Genomic DNA, 23,413 nt, shown 5'->3' on the forward strand with positions numbered 1-23,413 from the left:
GGCTTACGTAATATTTTTAAATAAACAAGACATTGAATTGCCTGTTCAAATGTTTTCAAATCATCATTAACTAAACGAATCGAATTATTAACATGTAAACTAGTAAGGACATGTAAATGATAATTCCATTAGTTTAAATATGTAAAGTATTTAAATTATAAATAAATAACTCACGTTTTTAAAACTGTTAGGGTCCTGTGGAAGCTATAAATAGAACTACAGCACTCAACAGATCTTGTAACGGATCATGTTTAACTCCTGGTTTTCACGTGTACATGTGGATTATCGTACGACATTTTTACATGTGAAGTCTAAAATCGCATCACGTGACTTACACAATTGGATTGTGATAATTCAAAATGTGTTGAAATTGCGACACTTTAAACGTGGTATAAAAACGTGTTGACATCATTTGACTTGTGTCTCCAGTATTCACCGTGGCCGAAATTGTGTTGGCTGATTTTCAGTCATTACTGAAATCGCTTGATTTGGAGGTGATACTATTCTAAATGACCAGCAACTAAAATCTCTTAATTTGTTGTCATACATTTTACTTAGGCCAACAGCCAAACTTTGGCCTAGTGTCCGAACTCTGATTTTTTGACCATCCAACTTTCGGCCATGGCTGAAGGTAGCAAAGTTATAAAAACACTCAGGTGGGTGATTAACTTTAATTACTTTAATTAAAATCAATCGTAATGACTTTCTTTGACTAACAGGGCAAACATATTTCAAGTTTTAAAAAAAATTATTTCAGGTACGAGAGGTCGATGCAGGAGCTACAACTAAAATTGTTGAGTTTTGAACCAGCAACAAAAACCATTCTTTATCACCACCCAGGCCTACCATATGATGCTTTCGATGTTAACGGTAAAATATCAAACGTTATTAGAGCATTAGGAGGCGGTATTGTCCGCTAAGTTACTACACATTAAGAAATACAAGAAGTGAGAGTTCAAACTCTGTAGGTAATTTAGTCAAGGCTGAGTGGTAATGCTCAGCTACAATCTGAGTCAACTCAGCTCTTGAGGGTACCTGGCTCGAATTGGAGAAAGTAAAAATGTGCTGGTGGGGAAATGCGAACTGTTGAGAACAATCTCTGCTCACAGTCATTACTTTGGCTAACAATAGAACGGTTGTACGAGAATTGGATTTCTGACACGAGACTTGCTTCAATGGTTAGGGTTAGACCAGCGATGGGTGGGGGTCATTGTAAATACGTCTGAATACAATTATATATCGAGCTAACTTATATAAACAGTTTACTTTGATGTATTATAACTTGTTTAATGCTGAATGCACAATTATGGAATTTTATCAACAGTCCAATTATACAATATATATATATATATATATATATATATATATATATATATATATATATATATATATATATATATATATATATATATATATATATATATATATATATATATATATATATATATATATATATATATATAAAGAGAGAGAGAGAGACTCTAATTTGTATTGATCCACCCAATGTAGGTAACCCATCAATCCAGTGCCTACTATTTACCTGCATGATATCCCACTTCAACGCCTTAACAGCACCTGTCAACGATAAGGGTGAGATGAGCTACTTTAATTTAATCGACTGTCTCAAGCACCGTGACCTAACCTTCTTCAGCACCGGCGTGCAGCTGTCTGTGACCAAAGACATGTACGACCAAGACACCTGTCTCAAAGACCTCCTGTGCGAACTCAACCCCTTCGGGAAATCCCGGAAAGGGATCACATTCAAAACGTCTTTGTTTTCCCACAACAAAGATAAACTTCTCGTTTCCGGGTTGGTTACCTACTGCCCTGTAATGATATCTACCCGGAAAAAATGTCCGATTCCGACTGATATAGAAGAATCGTTTCCGGAAAATCAAAAATGGGCGTCATACAACGTAAATTTGTTATCAAAACCCGAGTATGTTTTTACTACAACCGGAAGAGTGACTTATTCACAGATTGACCTACACGGTCACATGTCTTTCCTGTATTACTACGATCACGTGATTGACGCCATAATTCTAGGGCTAAAGACGGGAGATGTTTTTAAACAGCTGAGCGAGGAGGACACGAGGTGTGGTGTGGGGGTGGTAGAGCTGATCCACATGAGGGAGTGTGTCTTGGGTCAAGTCTTGGACATCGCTGTGTGGGAAGGTGCTGGGACATGCTCTGCAAGTTTGAATGAGGTCCGGGATCTGATCTATGGACGTGAGAGTTCTGTAGGTGCCGGAGATTGCAGGGTCTCAGGGAGTAGGAAATACAATGATGATGGTTATTGTATGGACAAACACGAAAACCCAGAGATTATGAAATGTAAGGAAGGTGAAGATTACATTGACAGACTCGGGAACCCAGAAAGTGTGATGTGTGAGGTAGACACGCCCACAAATCTGACCGTACCTGTCATGTGCCTGATTGAAGTTCAAGGCCGAACAGTTTTCCAGGCTAGCCTACAGTTTTATAAACACCAGGCTTGACGATTGTTTTTGTCTTGAACAACTTCAGCTCATATAAAGGACATTCAACTAGCAACCTTACTACACGTAGATCAGCGCGCGACACCAACTTCAGTCAGGAATTAAATAATGGAATTTTTATCAGACTGTTTAATAAAAGTTTCATCCATCGTTTTGCTAAGTTTTTCTTCGATTCCTTCTCTATTTGTTTGCTTTTAAAGTTTTATTATTAAAATAAAACTTGATCGGACACTAGCCCTACCCTCTACTGGCATCAAATCATCTAGTCTCATTACACTAAAATGGTAGCCCTATGATTGTATTGGTCCTACCAATGAAACCCATTACGACTATCTATTGGGAATTCCCCGTATGGCCGTGTGAAAATAATCTGTGTACATTTTAATACAACACCGTATGGCAATGACCTATAGCTAAAAATAGACTTGCTGTTGTTGTTGTTCCCTTACTACCGTGTTGTGATGAGTTGGTCAGTATATACATAAACACCACATTACACACGTGTGTTGTAGACTGATGGTGTGTAGTTGAACACCGGTCAGGTATAATTTGTATACAATTAATAACTCGATGCAATAAAGTCTAAATGTGAAGGTATCGGCCGTTGGTCAGTTGTTATTTGTTTTTAATCACAGTGTACTACACATTCTAAAACATTAAACTAAAATTTCAGTTCGTAGTGATATGCATAACATCAGAAAACATGTAATGCAATCTAATTCTATAGGATTGACCGTTTGTCAGTTGTACTGAGTACACAAACACTGTATAACTAAAGACAATCTTTGTATCAAGTAATGTTTAATGCCTTTATTAAAATTTAAATAATACACATAAAATACACATTGAGCTAAAATGTGTATAATAATTCTACACATCAAAGAATTCTATTCAGCTAATATAAAAGTCATTATCTAATCACAGCGTACATTTGATCACAGTAATTAAAACAATTCATTAAATATCAACCGTCAGTGACTATATCAAACGATAAATTGATAGAATAATGGCGACAACGAATTCAATGTAGTCTGAACTTAACTTAGATTGGAAATGGGAGTCTGTTAGGGGAGGGGTTGTAATAAGGGAAGGTGATGTAATGTTTGACTATGCCGCTAATTCTATAATATAGTCACAAAGTTGATTAACGTAGTTACTGATTTTTTTTCTAGATAAAAAAAACAGTATTGGTTTCTAAAATGCAAACATTTATCTAAATTATCATTGTCAGTAAAATAAAAATTGTCATTGGATTGCATTGGATTTTAGCTTTTGGGTGAAATTAGTAACCTCTAGAGATTTGTAAGTTGATCTAAAGGCTAAAATCAAGTTTTGTTAAAATAAAAATCAGATTTACCTACGGAAATACCTGGGGATCAAATATAAAACTGTAAATATAGAAGTTGTGAGCAGCACAAGGTACACGAGAAACAAAAACTTATCGACTACTTCCGCCACGTAAAACCACCTCCTCTTCCTGATATAAACATTCCCGATGTTATCTTCATCTGTTTGGAGAGTAGGTTGGGCGCTGGGGTTTTGATCAGACTGATCTCCCCTTGACGTCTCGCTGGTAGATTTCCTCAGCTTCATTTCACTTTCGCTTTCACTTTGTGGGTGTGGCGTCTTGTGTGGGTCGTAGCAGCGTTGCTCCGGAAGTGACGATAGTCTTCGCTTGAGCGAGTCGGTCAGACCAGCATCGGATGTCTTCTGCGGCGGTTTAGCCGTTTTGCTTGAGTTGTTTTGGTTTGTAAAAACCAAGTTCGAACTTTTCGAATTTTCGTGCACGGTTTTAGTTTTATTGTTCGCGTGTTGAGTGTCGCTTTCTTTAGAGTTTAAGGACGTTCCTGAGTTGGATGCGTCTAATGCGGTATTTTTCGGCAGTTCAGTGCTTTTCGGTAATCCGGTGTTTTTCGGCTGCCCGTTGGAGTGTGTAGCCAGCGGGCACGAGATTTGGTCGTCACCAAAATAACTGGTGCACACGACCTTGCCGAAGGCGCAGTGACAAAGGGCGAATAACCAAGTGGGTACGTCAGGACACGTGGAGTCGTCTCCCCTTTTTTTAATGTTCATCACAATGGTGGCCATGATCAGGGACACGCAGTTGAAGGTCATGACGATTAGCATAAACACACCTGAGGAAAGATTTGTCTTTAATTAGGGGAATAATTAATTGGTTAAACTATTATTTTAATGTCAGTGCTTAATCAGAATAAAATGTTTTCAACCATTTCAAATTATATCAAATTTCATTTTAAATTAAATACATCCGAAAACTGTATTAGAAATAAAATAAAAATGTTAGAAAGAATAAGTTTAAAAAACACCAAGTCATTGGTATACTTTATTTCACTAAACTCTAGACATTTTGGATTTAAATTTTAAGAGCCCTAATCATAGCTCTAATTCTAAACATACATTTTCTCATTTTCAAGGCATACTTACACTTGTAAGTATGATGATAAATTCATTGAAAATGTGAATTACTATAGAGGTCAACAATGTTGCAATTACATTTATTATTGAACCTAACGAATATCGTATCGAACCTACCAAGTATTGCATTGAACCTACCAAGTATTGTATTGTACCTACCAAATATATTATTGCGCCTACCAAGTATCGTATCGAACCTACCAAGTATCGTATTGAACCTACCAAGTATCGTATCGAACCTACCAAGTATCGTATTGAACCTACCAAGTATCTTATTGAATCTATAAGTATCCTATCGAACATGCCAAGTATCGTATCGAACCTACCAAGTAACGTAATGAACCTACCAAGTATCGTATTGTACCGTATCGAACCTACCAAGTATCGTATCGAACCTACCAAGTATCGGCGTGGCGTTTGTGTCTGGTACATTGTCCGCTATCCGCAGCTGGAGCACGTAAAGGGTCAAGAAGACGGTCAGGCCAATGGCCATCTTCTCCCCCCTGTCGCAGGGCAGCAGGAATGAGGCCAAGGTCAGCACGCACAGCATGATGGTCGGCGCGATGACGATGTAGTCGTAGTACAGCGACTTCCGGTGGAGTTCTATTTTTAGCTCCACCATGGAGTGCTGGCCGTTGCCAGGGCAACAGGTGCTGTCGAGAACACCACGTGATATGGAGACGTTGTTCAAATCGTATCTGAGGGGGAAAAATTAATTACGGAATAGTTCGTTAGAACACAAATATGTACTTGTAAAACAGTTATGAAGCTTTTATTGCTACTTTTTTATGCTACTAACTCTACATCAAGAAACGGCGTGGTCTAGCAGTAGAGAAGAGAGCTAGACTGCTAACCAGAAAGTCTCGAGTTCGAATCCGGGTTCAAATCCGTAGAAAGACCCTGAGTCCATCCAGCTCTGATAGGTACCTATCTCACTGTTGAGGAAACAACTATCCTTTCATATGCCGATGTATCTGAAGCAATTGAACTACTCTGTCTTCCCCCATATGCAGTGTTTCTTCCAGACTTTTTTCTCCGGGGGGGGGGGGGAGGGGGGGGGGGGGGCACTTGATATTTCGGGGGGAGGGGGGGCACTGTTAAAAGTATATATTTTCCATATAAATACCATTTCGTTCAGGGGGTGGGGCGGTAGACATTCTTCGCGGGGGGGGGGGGGGCTCTGCACCCCTGAAAAGATGTCTGGAAGAAACTCTGTCTTGGGCACGATAATCTCTACTCTAGGCCGACTCTAATTCTAAACTCAACCATGATCTTGATGTTTATTGTAACCCTAATCTTGACGATAGCATCAAAACCAGCAGACGATACTGAAAAGTATACCCATGACGTAAGGACGGTTCCAGAACTTACTCGCTGTTCATGACGTAAGAACTTACTCGCTGTTCATGACGTAAGAACTTACTCGCTGTTCATGACGTAAGAACTTACTCGCTGTTCATGACGTAAGAACTTACTCGCTGTTCATGACGTAATGCTCCAGGTCTGGGAGCGAGGAGTCGATGACGATGTCCACTTGTTCGATGTCGTAGACCCAGGAGCCGAACTTGATGACGCACGTCTGCTGGTCGTAAGGGAAGTAGGTCACGTCCACGGAGCAGACACTGGCTACCATCAGGGGCACCATCCATCTGACCGTACCATCGTGCTTGACGCTCACCTTGCTACCGTTGACGCTGACAAAACCATCCATATTGGCACTCGCCCTGGGAGAGAGATAAGTACTCAACTTTATATAATATAAGGGGGTCATCAAAAAATGAGTTTACATTTCTGGGGTGGGAGGGGGCGGATTTTTGTGACGATATGTGCCAAAATTGAGGGTTTTGTGAATTTTAAAAATAATTCTCATTTTAAAGGGGAAGTAATTATTGCTGTCTTAATCAAACTACAATACTTTTCGGTTGTTTCCCTTAGACCGCCTGCGAATTTATTTTTTTATTACTCTGCGTCAAATAAAAATTGCAGTAATTTTAGTAATGCAGGAAACAGGTTATAAAATAAAGAGTTAAAATCACCCTATGTTGTTTAAAATTTTAAAAGAAAATGACGATGTCACGGCATACGTGCCTTACTATCTATTGCATAATTTAAATTTTCTTGTTAGGGGAGTTAATTAATGTTATCTTTAACATCATCAATATTGTTGAGTTACCTTTCTTTGACCGATTTTGTCAGATGTTCAAAAAAAAAAATTAGAAAATTATTTTAATATCAACTAGAAAACATTTAAAAAATCAAAGTTTTTTTTTTTAAAAATGAGGTCTTACGTGTTAAAAATGAAAATGTCAGGTAGCCAAACACTGTCAGCAGGTATCATGATGGCTTTCTGGCCCTGATATTGGTCGGGTGACCATTGTAGCATTTCATCCTTCCATTCCTAGAAATCAGGAAATCAGAATAATCTCGCAATGTGCTAATAGGTGCTACAGGCAGAATTTCTTTCAGGCATCTCACCTACCCCCCTACGCCCCCCCCCCCCCCCACACACACACATACACACACCTTTTCCCACCTCAGACCAAAAAAAAATTTAGAAAATATATACTTTAATCAGTGCCCCCCTCCCCCCCCCCCCCTCCCCCACCCGCTCCCATCCGGAAAAATGGCTGAAAGTAAAAGAAACATTGGCCATTTGTATTAATTAAATGTAACTATTACCACCAACACATGGTTAAACTGTCTAGCCTGGTTAAGTAAATGTGATTTATTACCTCATAGATCCAGACTGAGGTTGTCAAAACTTGGTTCTTCTCATCCTGGTGAGTTCATTCATTAGTAATAAGATTGTTTTGTCAATGACAATTAACTACTTAAAATACATTTAAAAACTAACATACAGAGCTATATTTAATATAAATGGATTATTTAACTTCATGTGCTCAGTGTCTTCTAATAACATTCTAATCTAATCCCTTATAGGTCTGTTTTATGTACACATTTTACCACGAAACGATGCTAAAGTCATTAGCCTGCTACTTTTAAACCAGTGATTCTAAACCTTTTTGCGGGTACGAACTCTACCAGTTTCATAAACGCATTCCTTGAATCCTTCTTAATAGTTATTATAGTCGCACAAAAAAAAATCCGATCGTGAATCGTATGAGTCGGGTTGTGTCGACCTTCACCGAACGCCTGAAACTAACTCACCGAAACCCGGTGAGAACACAGGTTAAGAACCACAGGTTGGTACTGTCTTTAAGATTTATAACAGCCAATGTTTGTGTAACATAATGTCTAACACAAACTTAGAAGTTTACAAATTACTGTCAATCAAACAGGTGACCCACAATGTCTAGAAGTTAACTGTCAATCAAACAAGTGACGTACCAGATCTAGCAGTTGGTTGAGTGACATGGCGAAGGTCACGATGACCGTATGACTGGCATTCTTGACCGGCCTGGCCTCGGCCGTGTACCCGGCAAATAGGTCAAGGTAAAGTCTGTGTTCTGGTCCATCTGTCTGGTGGGTCGCTGGTTGGGGTAAACAAATCAACAGGTAAACAAATATACGTGATGGTAGGTAAACAAAAGATGTCGACATGACAGTAGGTAAACAAATCGACGTGACATTCGGTAAACAAAACAAATTGACATGACAGTAAGTAAACAAATTGACGTGACATTTGGTAAACAAAACAAATCGACATGACAGTAGGTAAACAGTATGATAATATATGAAAATCAGCACATCCCAACGTCAGATATTCATCATTCATTTCTACACATCTTATAGTTAAATCACGCCTCCATGTAAAGTATGAACATATTAACTTAAACTACACATACCTAGCAACAAAACAGCACACCTACATAAGCTAAAAATAAAAACTGCAATCTACAACACGATAGACTCATTAATGTGCCAAATCTTTACACATGCAAGTATCAGGCCTATGTGTTATACAGTTCTTTAAATCATATATTTTCATGTTTGTGCTATATCTGTATCAGGTTATTTCTACTATATACACCTGCTTTTATCTATCACTTAATTTGTTGAAATACTATGTGCTATCTTGATAACATATTCATTTAACCTTGTATAAGGAACGACTCGATAATCTGCGAGCTAGCCGTCCCCAATCAAGTACTCACCTACAGGCCAAGGAAACGCGAGGCCGATCAATACAAGCACACGATACACTGACCTCATCTGTACGGATGTCTGAGTAACTTGATGGTGAGCTGTATCAATGCACGTGCAACCAAACGCACTTAAATATTTTGTTGGTGGTTGTTGTTGCTACAACAACTGGGTTGTAAGTTGTGCGAGTGTAAGTCTACATCAGATGATGTCACGGTGAAGATGTTGTGGAAGTTTAGCTCAGCTCAGTCGGCCATGACAGTTTACATCAGCTGTGTGTGAGTGCTAGCACACGCCTCTCACGTTCACACGACGGGAGGCGGGGGGAGAGGGGAGTACACGGAGGGGAAGCAGAAAGGAAAAGACGGGGTAGGTGGGTAAGAAGGTGGCAAGCTGTCTAGAAAAACTACACTCAAATAAAATTATTTAAATGGAAGATGCTAGGCAAACATGTTTAAAATCTGTGTTTACATTTCAGTTGGCCAACTTGTGGTAAAACTTTGTGTGTGTCGGGTGAGGAGAGGATGAGTACAGGTGAAAGATGTACACGATAAACTGGCAGACGTGCAACCTGTAATTTGAAAGATTTCTCTGGCTCAGAGACAGGTGTAGACTTTAAATACCGTTAACACACCATAGCCAGTTTTATAATTTGTTTATAATTTAACACAGATACTAATTGATTGTTGTACCGTATTTTTCAGATAATGTAAATGCCAAACTCTGAATTCACGATGAATCTGAATCGTGTATACATATAAAGTTTGCCCAAGCTAAAAGTTTACTTTAAAGATATTCCACTTTTCTGTATACAGATCAGAAGTGTAACGGGGGCAGGGCGTGTGGGACCCTCGCGTCTGTCTCCTGCCCTAGGGGCAGAGGCGTAGCGACCCTTCCCGGCGCCCGGGGACAAACTTTCAATTTGGCGCCCCTCTCGGTAGCAAATTTTCTTTTGATTTGCACCCCCCCCCCTCAAACTTTCGATTTGCATCCCCCCTCAAACTATTTATAATACATAATTGTAGCTAAAATGACATTTTAATTTGTTTTTACAACCCATTTTGGCGCCCCCTAAGGTCGGCGCCCGGGGACATATGTACCCGATGCCCCCCCCCCCCCCCATCGCTACGCCTCTGCCTAGGGGTGCCAAACGGCTGGCAAAAAAAATTAAATTGTATTCTTTTTTTAAAAGACCTACTTTAACTTTACAGTTTCAATTGTTTTCTGCAACAACTGTGTGACACCAATAATAAAGGCTGTTACAAGATAGAGACTTGTAAAAAGCGCCACAAACATTTTACAACTGGGCCGAGGAAGGGGGTTCGCTTTTTCTCCAATTTGAATAACTATATATAACTTGGAAGGGGGTGGGGGCTGCCCCGTGCGTCGGTTTGGGTCGCTACGCCTCTGATGCAGACTAAACAATTCTAAAGAATTGGTGCCTGTTTATACCTGCCGAATTAAAGACAATTAGTGTCCGTTTTCTTTTGTACTTAGTCAAATTACGTTTCTTGACCAAAATAATTAACGACACTATTTTATTGAATGTTTTTATTGAATGTTGACTACACGTATGGTATTGATATACAACTTCAAGCGCTTTAGAATACTATTTCGTTTCAAATACTGCTCATTACAATTGAGCATGTTACTGTTTATTAATGAGAATATAATTATATAATTACAATTAATTAATTAGCTCAAGCTTGCAGGTCAGGCGTCGGAGCTGTCGTAAGACACCCGTTTCTTGACGTGCTGTCTGGCTGTCTCATGACCTCTGAGCGTCCCTGTCTTGTCTGTCACGTGGTTCCCGTCCCGCTCCTTCTTGCGAGTAAAAAACAGATGTTCCAGCCCGACTTCCGGCGTCCGGCAGCACGACTTCTTCGTGTCACCCTCGGGGTCGCAGGAAGTGCCACGAGCGGGGGTGCCACGGGCTGGGGTGCCACGGGCGGGGGTGCCACGGGCGGGGGTGCCGGTCCTCGATGGCCGTCTGGAAGTGGGGAACGCCTCTTCCGTGTCGTGTGATGAACGCGCGCATGCGCCTGTGTCATGTGACTCTCGGCCACGCGGGTCATGTGACTCCATGTCGCGCGGGTCTTCTTTCTCCCGCTCACGCAGGTTGCTATAGAAACGTTTGCTCTTGCGCGTGCACAGGAACTGCTGCACGTCACGTGTCATGTTGTCCCCCAGCTGGGACCGTGAGCTCGTGCTCCTCTCAGAGGCTGTCCGGTAATTTCCGGTTTCAGAGCCGGTGCCGTCCCTCTCCGGGCTCGCCCTCGACTCGTAAAACCGGTCCCGGCTCCGACATGTAGGGGAGTTGTGTTGACAGGCACGGTAATCTGAAGTTCTAGAACTCTCCCCACACATTTTACTTTCGTTGTAAACTTCTTTATAGTTTTTTCTTGTGTGATTAGAAAAGTTCTCCCTAACCGAATCATTCTTTGGAATAACGTGTTCGTATAACGGAGGCTGCGTCCTTCTGTCAGCGCACAGCGTGGATTCGTTCCCGAACCTTCTGTGTCTGACGGCCTGGCTGTAACCGTGTCTGCCACCGTCCTCCGGTTCTACGTAGCCGTTCTTGTTTCGGTTCAACATGATGCCCTTATGTGTGCCCTTTTGTGTGCCCTTCTGAGTGCCCTTCTGTAGCTGAGCCTGGCCCTCCTGGTCGGGATCCTGGTTGTTTTTAGAGAAGTCCAGAGTTCCGCCGTCTGCCAGCTCTCCTAGACTCATCCTTTGGGGGTCTGGTGTAGACAGAGGAGGTGGTGTGAGGAGGTGAGGAGAAGGGTGAGGAGGGGAGGAATTGAGAGGATGGGATGTGTTAAAGGGAGGTTGGGGGGGGTAGGAGGAGTGGTGGGGAGGAAAGATGGGGAGGAGGAGGGGAGGAATTGAAGGGTGAAGGGAAGGAGGGGAGGTGTGGAGGTGAGTGGGGAAGTTAAGGGAAAGAAAAGGGAGATTGGGGGAGAGGAGATTCCAGATAGTAAAACAACAAACTTGAACTCTAGATATAAACAAAAAAAATTTTTAAATTAAATAAAGTTTAAACCTATGGTCTAATGATTCAAAGTGGTCGGGTGATAGTTCGCGTAACTTCTAACACGGACGTTTCGAGTTCGACCTAGAAGCAATAGGGCGTTTCTGAGTCCATCTAACTCTGGTGGGTACCTGACTCACTTTAGGGAAAGTAATGTCAACTTGGGATACAACTACACTATCCCTTCATGTGTCGTAGTCACAGAAATAGATGAACTTTACTTCCTCTGCTATATTGACACATCGGGGACGACATGGTAACTTTTAAACGGCAATAATACAAACCTGAAACGAAATGTTGTGAAATAAGCTCATGATGGTCAGTTAAACGGCAACAATACAAAACCTAAAAGAAATGTTGTGTAATAGGCTCGTGTTATAGACTCAGTTAAACCGAGTAAAGATGAAAGCACCACTAGCTGGACTGTTAAAGATAAACCTCAACATTTCTCTCTGAACAATGCCTGATCCCAACACACAGACCGTAAACCTGATTTCTTGAACGTTGGCGCCAGCCGCTTGATTAAAGTCTTGTGATATTTAAACTTGAACATACGTGTCACACTCACCTTTACTAGATCTACTAGATCCCAGTGGCTCTTTACAACATGAGTCTAGTGAAGGAAAGATAACACACGCTAGCATTATTGTTACTTGATTTCAGAGGCGTAGCGACCCTTCCCGGCGCCCGGGGACAAACTTTCAATTTGGTGCTCCCCTCTGGAGCAAATTTTCAATTTGCACCCCCCCCCCCCTCCCAAACTTTCGATTTGCACCCCCCTCAAACTATTTATACTGCAAAAGTGCAGCTAAAATGACATTTTAATTTGTTTTTACAACCCATTTTGGCGCCCCCTAAGGTCGGCGCCCGGGGACATATGTACCCTCCTGCCTCCCCCCCCCCCCCCAACGCTACGCCTCTGTTTGATTTGCAATTAATTAAGATTTTTTTCCCCAAATTTTTAATGTTTACATTGACAACAACGAAAACAGTCTCGAAGCTTTCATTAATTATTTTTTTAATCGTGTGTAATGCCATTAAAATTAATATGGTTATAAAAACTTTGTCGTGAGGTTTTTGTCGAACTTATTTTAATTTAACTAAAGACTAGATGTTTAGTGTTTTTAGTATTTTTGGCAACGAAGCAATTTTTTAAAGCTTGTTTTTGTTAATAAATCAATTATTCAGATCTATATATCAAATATCCCAATAAAATGCACACTACATAATGCAGAACCAATGTGTTCAGAATTGGTAACTTACAAATTATAAGTTAACAAAATATAGTAAACACTTACAAACTGTAAGGCAAATATTCCCTAAAATATAGCACTCAAGCAAGCACACCCGCGCTATACGTTTATTTATATTCATCTATTAAATGCTATACCTTTATAATAAAGTATTATTAACCGACACTTAACCTTATACTTACCTAAAGTATACATTACCCTACATATACCTAAAGTATACCTTATTTATACTCAATTCTTGTATACCTTACGCTTGAACTCACCTGTTCTATACCTTAAAATTGAACTCACCTGTTGTGTACCTAACGCTAGAACTCACCTGTTGTGTACCTAACGCTAGAACTCACCTGTTGTGTACCTTAAACTTGAGCTCACCTGTTGTGTACCTAACGCTAGAACTCACCTGTTGTGTACCTAACGCTAGAACTCACCTGTTGTGTACCTTAAACTTGAGCTCACCTGTTGTATACCTTAAACTTGAGCTCACCTGTTGTATACCTTAAACTTGAACTCACCTGTTGTAAACCTTAAACTTGAGCTCACCTGTTGTATACCTTAAACTTGAACTCACCTGTTGTATACCTTAAACTTGAGCTCACCTGTTGTATACCTTAAACTTGAGCTCACCTGTTGTATACCTTAAACTTGAACTCACCTGTTGTGTACCTAACGCTAGAACTCACCTGTTGTGTACCTAACGCTAGAACTCACCTGTTGTGTACCTTAAACTTGAGCTCACCTGTTGTGTACCTAACGCTAGAACTCACCTGTTGTGTACCTAACGCTAGAACTCACCTGTTGTGTACCTTAAACTTGAGCTCACCTGTTGTATACCTTAAACTTGAGCTCACCTGTTGTATACCTTAAACTTGAACTCACCTGTTGTATACCTTAAACTTGAGCTCACCTGTTGTATACCTTAAACTTGAACTCACCTGTTGTATACCTTAAACTTGAGCTCACCTGTTGTATAGCTTAAACTTGAGCTCACCTGTTGTATACCTTAACCTTGAACTCACCTGTTGTGTACCTAACGCTAGAACTCACCTGTTGTATACCTTAAACTTGAACTCACCTGTTGTATACCTTAAACTTGAGCTCACCTGTTGTATACCTTAAACTTGAACTCACCTGTTGTATACCTTAAACTTGAGCTCACCTGTTGTATACCTTAAACTTGAACTCACCTGTTGTATACCTTAAACTTGAGCTCACCTGTTGTATACCTTAAACTTGAACTCACCTGTTGTATACCTTAAACTTGAGCTCACCTGTTGTATACCTTAAACTTGAACTCACCTGTTGTATATCTTAAACTTGAACTCACCTGTTGTGTACCCTAAACTTGAGCTCACCTGTTGTATACCTTAAACTTGAACTCACCTGTTGTATATCTTAAACTTGAACTCACCTGTTGTGTACCTAACGCTTGAACTTACCTGTTGTATACCTTAAACTTGAGCTCACCTGTTGTATACCTTAAACTTGAACTCACCTGTTGTATAACTTAAACTTGAGCTCACCTGTTGTATACCTTAAACTTGAACTCACCTGTTGTATACCTTAAACTTGAGCTCACCTGTTGTATACCTTACGCTAGAACTCACCTGTTGTATACCTTAAACTTGAGCTCACCTGTTGTGCACCTAACGCTAGAACTCACCTGTTGTGTACCTTACGCTAGAACTCACCTGTTGTATACCTAACGCTAGAACTCACCTGTTGTGTACCTAACGCTAGAACTCACCTGTTGTATACCTTAAACTTGAGCTCACCTGTTGTGTACCTTACGCTAGAACTCACCTGTTGTGTACCTAACGCTAGAACTCACCTGTTGTGTACCTAACGCTTGAACTCACCTGTTGTATACCTTAAACTTGAGCTCACCTGTTGTGTACCTAACGCTAGAACTCACCTGTTGTGTACCTTAAACTTGAGCTCACCTGTTGTATACCTTAAACTTGAGCTCACCTGTTGTGTACCTAACGTTAGAACTCACCTGTTGTATACCTTAAACTTGAGCTCACCTGTTGTGTACCTAACGCTAGAACTCACCTGTTGTATATCTTAAACTTGAGCTCACCTGTTGTGTACCTAACGCTAGAACTCACCTGTTGTGTACCTAACGCTTGAACTCACCTGTTGTATACCTTAAACTTGAGCTCACCTGTTGTATACCTAACGCTAGAACTCACCTGTTGTGTACCTTAAACTTGAGCTCACCTGTTGTATACCTTAAACTTGAGCTCACCTGTTGTGTACCTAACGCTAGAACTCACCTGTTGTATACCTTAAACTTGAGCTCACCTGTTGTGTACCTAACGCTAGAACTCACCTGTTGTGTACCTAACGCTAGAACTCACCTGTTGTGTACCTAACGCTAGAACTCACCTGTTGTGTACCTTAAACTTGAGCTCACCTGTTGTGTACCTAACGCTTGAACTCACCTGTTGTATACCTTAAACTTGAGCTCACCTGTTGTATACCTAACGCTAGAACTCACCTGTTGTGTACCTTAAACTTGAGCTCACCTGTTGTATACCTTAAACTTGAGCTCACCTGTTGTATACCTAACGCTAGAACTCACCTGTTGTATACCTTAAACTTGAGCTCACCTGTTGTGTACCTTAAACTTGAGCTCACCTGTTGTGTACCTTACTCTAGAACTCACCTATTGTGTACCTAACGCTTGAACTCACCTGTTGTATACCTTAAACTTGAGCTCACCAGTTGGATACCTTAAACTTGAGCTCACCTGTTGTATACCTTAAATTTGAGCTCACCTGTTGTATACCTTTCTCCCTCTGATTGGAATTTTCCCCTCAAGCGTTTGATTATTTCAACTGTGGTGATTTAAGAAATTATTAATTCACAGATCTAAGCATAAGCAATTATATTTTATTTATAACACTTTAATTTTAATGCTTGTTTTATGTAAAGTACCACATCTTTAAAAGTGAGTACACTCAACGCCAATAACAGTTCTGCACGTGTGTATGATATAGAGAGGTGACTATTTGTAAATATTAGACTGAAACTCTACTTCATCTACACTACCATGTTTTAGTCTAATGCCGTACTTTTTTTTCTTACAGTAGGTTGCTCTAAATATGAACTCATTCCGTGACTTTACACTTTAGTAACTTTACTTTTTAGTGACTTTACTTTTTTATTGACTAAATTTTTTAATTACTTTACACATTAGTGACTTTAGTCTTTAGCGACTTTACTTTTTTAGTGACTTTACTTATAAATGACTTAACACGTAAGTGGCTTTACTCTCTGTGTAACTCTCCTTATCTATAGCCTCACCAGCTGTCGAGTTGCAGTGAGCTCGGACGGTGCCACTCACTGCGATGTCCGCCTGCCATGGACACAAGTGGGGTTCGAATCCTAGTGGGGAACGTTCAAATGTTTTTTTGCATAATGGTATATATATATATATATATATATATATATATATATATATATATATATATATATATATATATATATATATATATATATATATATATATATATATATTTATATATATATATATATATATATATATATATATATATATTTAAATATATATATATATATATTTAAATATATATATATATATTTAAATATATATATATATATATATATATATATATATATATATATATATATATATATATATATATATATATATATATATTATATATATATATGCTGAGTTAATAGATTTGGTTTCAGACTGGTAGAGGGAATGAAACATAGTTGTAGTCAATTACTTTCAAAAGTAAGATCATTTGTTTGTTAGGTGATTGTTGTTGTTTTTATTTTTTTTTTGTTTTTTTTTCTAACTTACTTGAAGTACAGTTCAATTTGTTGAACTTTTCCAAAAAATTGAGTGATGGTCCTAGTAAAACGAGAAAAAAATGTTAAACGGGTGATTTAGTAACTGTGCAATGTAAACTTGGGCTAAATCGAAAGATGGTACCAAGATTTCACGCCGGATGTTCGCTCTTCTAATTTGTTCCTCACGTGCACCGACAACTTGTGGGTTGGTCCCCTATACCCCCCACCCCCATCCATAGACAAACCACCTTTGCGCCCCTTCCATAAACAGTCTTCTGGTGAGCACCCAACAACTTGTGGAGCACCTGACCAGTTACGAACGAGCCCAACCTACCCGTCTCCTCCACGTCTGCTGAAAGTGTAAGTTTGGTAATCTCTGAGGCGTTGGTACTCTTGCAGCAAGATCTGTGGAGCAAATAGAAACAGGATGTCTTTGGCCGTGTGTGTAACACATGCAGATTGCCATAACCATGACAAAATGACAAAGACAAAATAGAAACTAACACCAACAGGTTGTATGTAACACATGCAGATTGCCATAACCACGACTAAAGGAAAAACTCAAGATACCCTTCTTTAACTTTGTTCTTAATTTAATATTTGTGGGAATTTCTCCAACATAATTTAGTAAGGAGCCGGACGTTTTCCTGAAAGACACTTGCCCGAATGCCGTTTGCCCGAATGCCGATTTTCCGAATGGACACTTGTCCGAATGCGACAAATGCCCGAATGGACACTTGTCCGATTGCGACAAATGCCCGAATGGACACTTGCCCGAATGGACACTTGTCCGAATGCGACAAATGCCCGAATGGACACTTGTCCGAATACGACAAATGCCCGAATGGACACTTACCCGAATGGACACTTGTCCGAATGCGACAAATGCCCGAATGGACACTTGTCCGAATGCGACAAATGCCCGAATGGACACTTGCCCGAATGGACACTTGTCCGAATGCGACAAATGCCCGAATGGACACTTGTCCGAATGCGACAAATGCCCGAATGGACACTTGCCTGAATACGACAAACGACAAATGCCCGAATGCCAGTTGGTTCCGACTTCCGTAGAATTTACCCATACAATCACAACCAGCACTTGTGTGATGTTGCAACAATCACAACCAGCACTTGTTTGATGTTGCAGCTGTCTCTACTAGACGGGTAGCTGTCCCCGACTGCCTGGGATCCGAACCTGGGACTTTTTGTGTTAGCAATCCCGCCTTTTCAAGATAACTTATTTAACAACATACGATTATGAAACCGTGAATTAGGTTTTCGCTCGTCGGAAATTAAACACTACCATGGGTGTGTCCGTATTGTCACGTGCCAGGATTCGAACCACACCAGTTGACACGTTTCCTGGGGCGGCACTACACCGCACAACTGCTAATTTTATTCAACGCACATGTTTGTCAACTGAACATATTATATCATCTGCAATGAACTAATTAAAACCACAGTTCACATAACCTTTAAGGAAAGAAGACGTCGGCCTACCTATACTTGGAGGAAGTGGAATCGTACGCTTCACTTGGTATATCTGTCAGAGTGGTTCTGGCACTTTCTATGACGCCATTTTTTATTGTTCGCTCTTTTACTATTTTGTGGAAGAAAATTAATATGTCACATTTTTTTCAAATATAAACGAGTTGTGTTTACAATCAAAATAGAAGAATCAGTTTAAATGAGTTATTTTGTTAACATTTACAAGCTTTTATTTAGTTCGCAACGTCTCTTTGTTTGTTTGTGGGGTTGTGGCAAATCTTGTAACTCAGTTTTGACCCACTTCTAATGCAGCGATTTTGTTCAAACTTTCCAGATACATTCCACTTTGATCACAATACAAGTCTGTTACTCATGAAATCTTCTACATATTTTAGAAACCCAAGCTTTTATAAAAGAAAGCAAACTAGTTTGTCTTTCTTATTTTCAGTGCATTTAAAAGCTTGCTATTAGAGAAGTTTTTCATATTTGCTTTATCTTAGATACAGGTGGAAACTAAGTTGGAAATACCATGCGTAGGTAGAAGCCTTTATTGCGGTCATATTACTATTTATAGTTATATATTTAAACTTAAACGTACCTAGATTAGTGTGATGAGTTCATGGTTTTAGCACCCAGTAACCGCAACTAAAGCCAGACTTAAGTTTGTACTAGTTCTAAGCAGTGGCGTAGGCAGGGGGGGGTAGACCCCTCGGTATATATATAAAAAGTATGAGGGGGTGCAAATCGAAAGCTTGAGGGGGGGTGCAAATCGAAAGTTTGAGGGGGGGGGGGAGTGCAAATCAAAAGTTTGTCCCTGGGTAAAAATTGGACCCCCCTCCCCCCCTTAAGACGATCCTGGCAACGCCACTGGTTCTAAGGCTTAGATAAAACAAATTTTAAAAATGTGATAGTTACTTGGACAGGTGATGCTGTCACGGTTGAGCCTCTTGAAGCACAGGCACTTCCCTGCTGGGCAGACCCCACACCGCGCTAGGGGGAGGCAGGAGCTCACTCTTGTGCAGCAGGGGTCAGAGGAACTTGAGATACAGGGGTCGCAGGATTTGGGCAAACAGGGGTCACAGGATTTTGGCAAACAAGGATCGCAGTACTTAGGCGAACAGGGATCGCAGTTTTTAGGCGAACATGGGTCACAGTATTTGGATAAACAGGGGTTGCGGTATTTAGGCGAACAGGGGTCGCAGTATTTAGGCGAACATGGGTCACAGTATTTGGATAAACAGGGGTCGCGGTATTTGGGAAAACAGGGGTCACAGTATTTGGATAAACAGGGGTCGCGGTATTTAGGCAAACATGGGTCACAGTATTTGGATAAACAGGGGTCACACGTTTTTTTGGGCAAATAGAGGTCGCAATATTTGGGTAAACAGGGGTCGCAGGGTTTTGGAAAACAGGGGTCGCATGGTTTTGGAAAACAGGGGTCGCATGGTTTTGGAAAACAAGGTTTGCAAGATCTGCGAATACACGGGTCGACGGGTCTGGGGAAACAGGGTTCTATTTTTCTGGGGAAGCAAGGGTAGCATGAGTTCTTGCAGACCCGGGGGTAACTGGAGGGTGGGGACCTGCGGACATACGTCTTGCACGGGCTGCAGCTCCGCAGGCAAGATTTCTTGACCAGTCCTTCCAGCGAGTCGCAGAAGAGAGAGGAGTACTTTTTAGAGAAACACGGGCTGAACTTGCGGCGTGGGCATCGGTAGCACGGGTCGCACGGGTCGCACGGGTCACAGGGGTCGCATGGCGAGCAGGGGTCACAGCACGCCGGAGACAGAGATGGGCGGGTCCTGCGGGTCGGGCTGGAAGATCTGACTCGTCGGGTCCGGCGACAGCACGGGTCGTAGCTAGGTGAGCAGATGCACCGGCATTTGCACTTCCGGCATCGTTTGGGGCTGTAGAGGGGGGGTCGTGGGGAGGAGCTCCGGCACCGTCGCATCCTGTAGGTGTAAGGGGTATGTGGTTAGTGCATCTTGAAGGTGTAAGGGGTAGGTGGTTAGTACATCTTGAAGGTGTAAGGGGTAGGTGGTTAGTACATCGTGTAGGTGTAAGTGGGTAGGTGGTTAGTGCATCGTGCAGGTGTAAGGGGTATGTGGTTAGTGCATCGTGTAGGTATAAGGGGTATGTGGTTAGTGCATCCTGCAAGTGTAAGGGGTAGGTGGTTAGTGCATCGTGTAGGTGTAAGGGGTATGTGGTTAGTGCATCCTGCAGGTATACGGGGTATGTGGTTAGTGCATCCTGCAAGTGTAAGGGGTAGGTGGTTAGTGCATCGTGTAGGTGTAAGGGGTATGTGGTTAGTGCATCGTGTAGGTGTAATGTGGTTAGAGCATCGTGCAGGTGTAAGGGGTATGTGGTTAGTGCATGCTGCAGGTATAAGGGGTATGTGGTTAGTGCATCGTGTAGGTGTAAGGGGAGGTGGTTAGTGCATTGTGTAGGTGTAAGGGCTATGTGGTTAGTGCATGCTGCAGGTATAAGGGGTATGTGGTTAGTGCATCGTGTAGGTGTAAAGGGGTATAAGGTTAGTGCATCGTGTAGGTGTAAGGGGAGGTGGTTAGTGCATCCTGCAGGTGTAAGGGGTATGTGGTTAGTGCACCTGCAGGTGTAAGTGGTATGTGGTTAGAGCATCGTGCAGGTGTAAGGGGTATGTGGTAAGTGCATCGTGCAGGTGTAATGAGTATGTGGTTAGTGCATCCTGCAAGTGTAAGGGGTATGAGGTTAGTGCATCCTGTAGGTGGTATGTGGTTAGTGCATCGTGTAGGTGGTATGTGGTTAGTGCATAGTGTAGGTGTAAGGGGTATGTGGTTAGTGCATCGTGTAGGTGTAAGGGGTATATGGTTAGTGCATCGTGTAGGTGTAAGGGGTATATAGTTAGTGCATCGTGTAGGTGGTATGTGGTTAGTGCATCGTGTAGGTGTAAGGGGTTTGTGGTTAGTGCATCGTGTAGGTGTAAGGGGTATATGGTTAGTGCATCGTGTAGATGTAAGGGGTATATGGTTAGTGCATCGTGTAGGTGTAAGGGGTATATGGTTAGTGCATCGTGTAGATGTAAGGGGTATGTGGTTAGTGCATTCTGTAGGGTGTAATGTGATAAGTGCATCCTGCAGGTGTAATGTGGTTAGTGCATCGTCCAGGTGTAATGTGGTTAGTGCACTGTGCATTATGTGGTTAGTGCATACTGCAGTTGTAAGGGGTATGTGGTTAGTGCATCGTGCAGGTGTTATGTGGTTAGTGCATACTGCAGTTGTAAGGGGTAGATGGTTAGTGCATCGTGCAGGTGCAATTTGGTTAGTGCATCGTGCAGGTGCAATTTGGTTAGTGCATCCTGCAGTTGTAAGGGGTAGGTGGTTAGTGTATCCTGTATGTGTAATGTGGTTAGTGCATTCTTCAGGTGTATGGGGTATGTGGTTAGTGCATCCTGTATGTGTAATGTGGTTAGTGCATCCTTCAGGTGTAAGGGGTATGGGGTTAGTGCATCCTGTAAGTGTAAGGGGTATTTGGTTAGTGCATCCTGTATGTGTGATGGGTAGGTGGTTAGTGCATTTTATGTGCATCCTACATGTGTGATTAGATGACTGTGTAGTTAGTGCACTTCATGTACAACCTTAGCTTAACCCTAACTTCTTCTTGAAGAATATTTTTAATGATTAGTTTCTGTCGGGTTTGTTGTTAATAGATTAAAATTAATATTTGGCTGGCAAGATTTATGGTCCTTTAAAGGGTTAGGATTAAAGATAAAATTGCTCGGATAAGATCCAATGTTTGGTTTAAGCTTAGGGTCGCAGTACTAACAAAACTCTTGTCGAAGTTTAAGTAGTTTTCATCAGGGGGCTGACAATCATGGAAATCAGTTACATGTTTTACGTAATTCACGCTTATTTCCCTTGTAATATTGTTTTAGTTTTTTCTAAACTCCCCATTAATAATTGATCAATATATAACTACAACTAGATCTACCTCATTTACTATACTACTATCGTATAGGACGTTTGACTATCAAGTTATCATCGATGAAAACTCAGCACAAAGTAGATCACCACAAAATAAGATCATGTCTGATGACTTTTCAAACATTTCATCTAGTTAGGTAACTACAGCTTAGCTGACAGCTACTCATAATGTCACCATTCTCTGCTCATGACAGCGAGTATAGGCAGGATATGAACGAGATGTAAGGCCGTGTTTACACATCTTGTCTATAGACTAGTCTGGTCGCTTCCTGTTTAAGTGCGGGATGGTGCGGACTTAAGAATCATGATGCGCATTTAAAGATGATTTGTGTAAGTGCGCATATATTGAACAGGAAGGAATTTGGGAGGGACAGTAAGGAGAAATGTATGCTTGTTATTGGTATGTAGGTCATTTCACTAGTGACTGTATGAGTGGGATGGCGTGGTATATCTGTGTTGAGTGGGGTGGCGTGGTATATCTGTGTTGGGTGGGGTGGCGTGGTATATCTGTGTTGGGTGGGATGGCGTGGTATATCTGTGTTGGGTGGGGTGGCGTGGTATATCTGTGTTGGGTGGGATGGCGTGGTATATCTGTGTTGGGTGGGGTGGCGTGGTATATCTGTGTTGGGTGGGATGGCGTGGTATATCTGTGTTGGGTGGGATGGCGTGGTATATCTGTGTTGGGTGGGATGGCGTGGTATATCTGTGTTGGGTGGGGTGGCGTGGTATATCTGTGTTGGGTGGGATGGCGTGGTGTATCTGTGTTGGGTGGGGTGGCGTGGTATATCTGTGTTGGGTGGGATGGCGTGGTATATC

At 41.3% G+C, this 23,413-nt stretch overlaps 2 protein-coding genes across 2 annotated transcripts; both read right to left on the reverse strand.

Annotated features, from left to right (window-relative positions):
- Nucleotides 1-3,780: 3,780 nt before the first annotated feature.
- Nucleotides 3,781-9,163, reverse strand: LOC131952674 (neuronal acetylcholine receptor subunit beta-3-like). Its single transcript, XM_059315435.1, has 7 exons — nt 9,050-9,163; nt 8,283-8,425; nt 7,667-7,711; nt 7,223-7,332; nt 6,410-6,658; nt 5,334-5,632; nt 3,781-4,633 (listed from the first exon to the last, which is right to left on the reverse strand). Exons 1-7 carry the CDS (start codon nt 9,105-9,107, stop codon nt 3,852-3,854), a joined length of 1,686 nt encoding a protein of 561 aa, XP_059171418.1. The 5' UTR covers nt 9,108-9,163; the 3' UTR covers nt 3,781-3,851.
- A 1,588-nt stretch (nt 9,164-10,751) lies between these two features.
- Nucleotides 10,752-22,848, reverse strand: LOC131952669 (uncharacterized). The gene is made up of 9 exons (XM_059315430.1): nt 22,605-22,848; nt 19,557-20,590; nt 18,654-18,753; nt 17,485-17,555; nt 17,161-17,211; nt 16,635-16,715; nt 16,106-16,165; nt 12,638-12,682; nt 10,752-11,779 (listed from the first exon to the last, which is right to left on the reverse strand). The coding sequence occupies exons 1-9, from the start codon at nt 22,607-22,609 to the stop codon at nt 10,752-10,754; spliced, it is 2,475 nt and encodes an 824-aa protein (XP_059171413.1). The 5' UTR covers nt 22,610-22,848.
- Nucleotides 22,849-23,413: the final 565 nt, after the last annotated feature.

This window comes from Physella acuta, unplaced genomic scaffold (genome assembly GCF_028476545.2).
Source record: "Physella acuta isolate Inbredline_101_S28 unplaced genomic scaffold, ASM2847654v3 ptg000886l, whole genome shotgun sequence".
Lineage (NCBI taxonomy): Eukaryota > Metazoa > Mollusca > Gastropoda > Physidae > Physella > Physella acuta.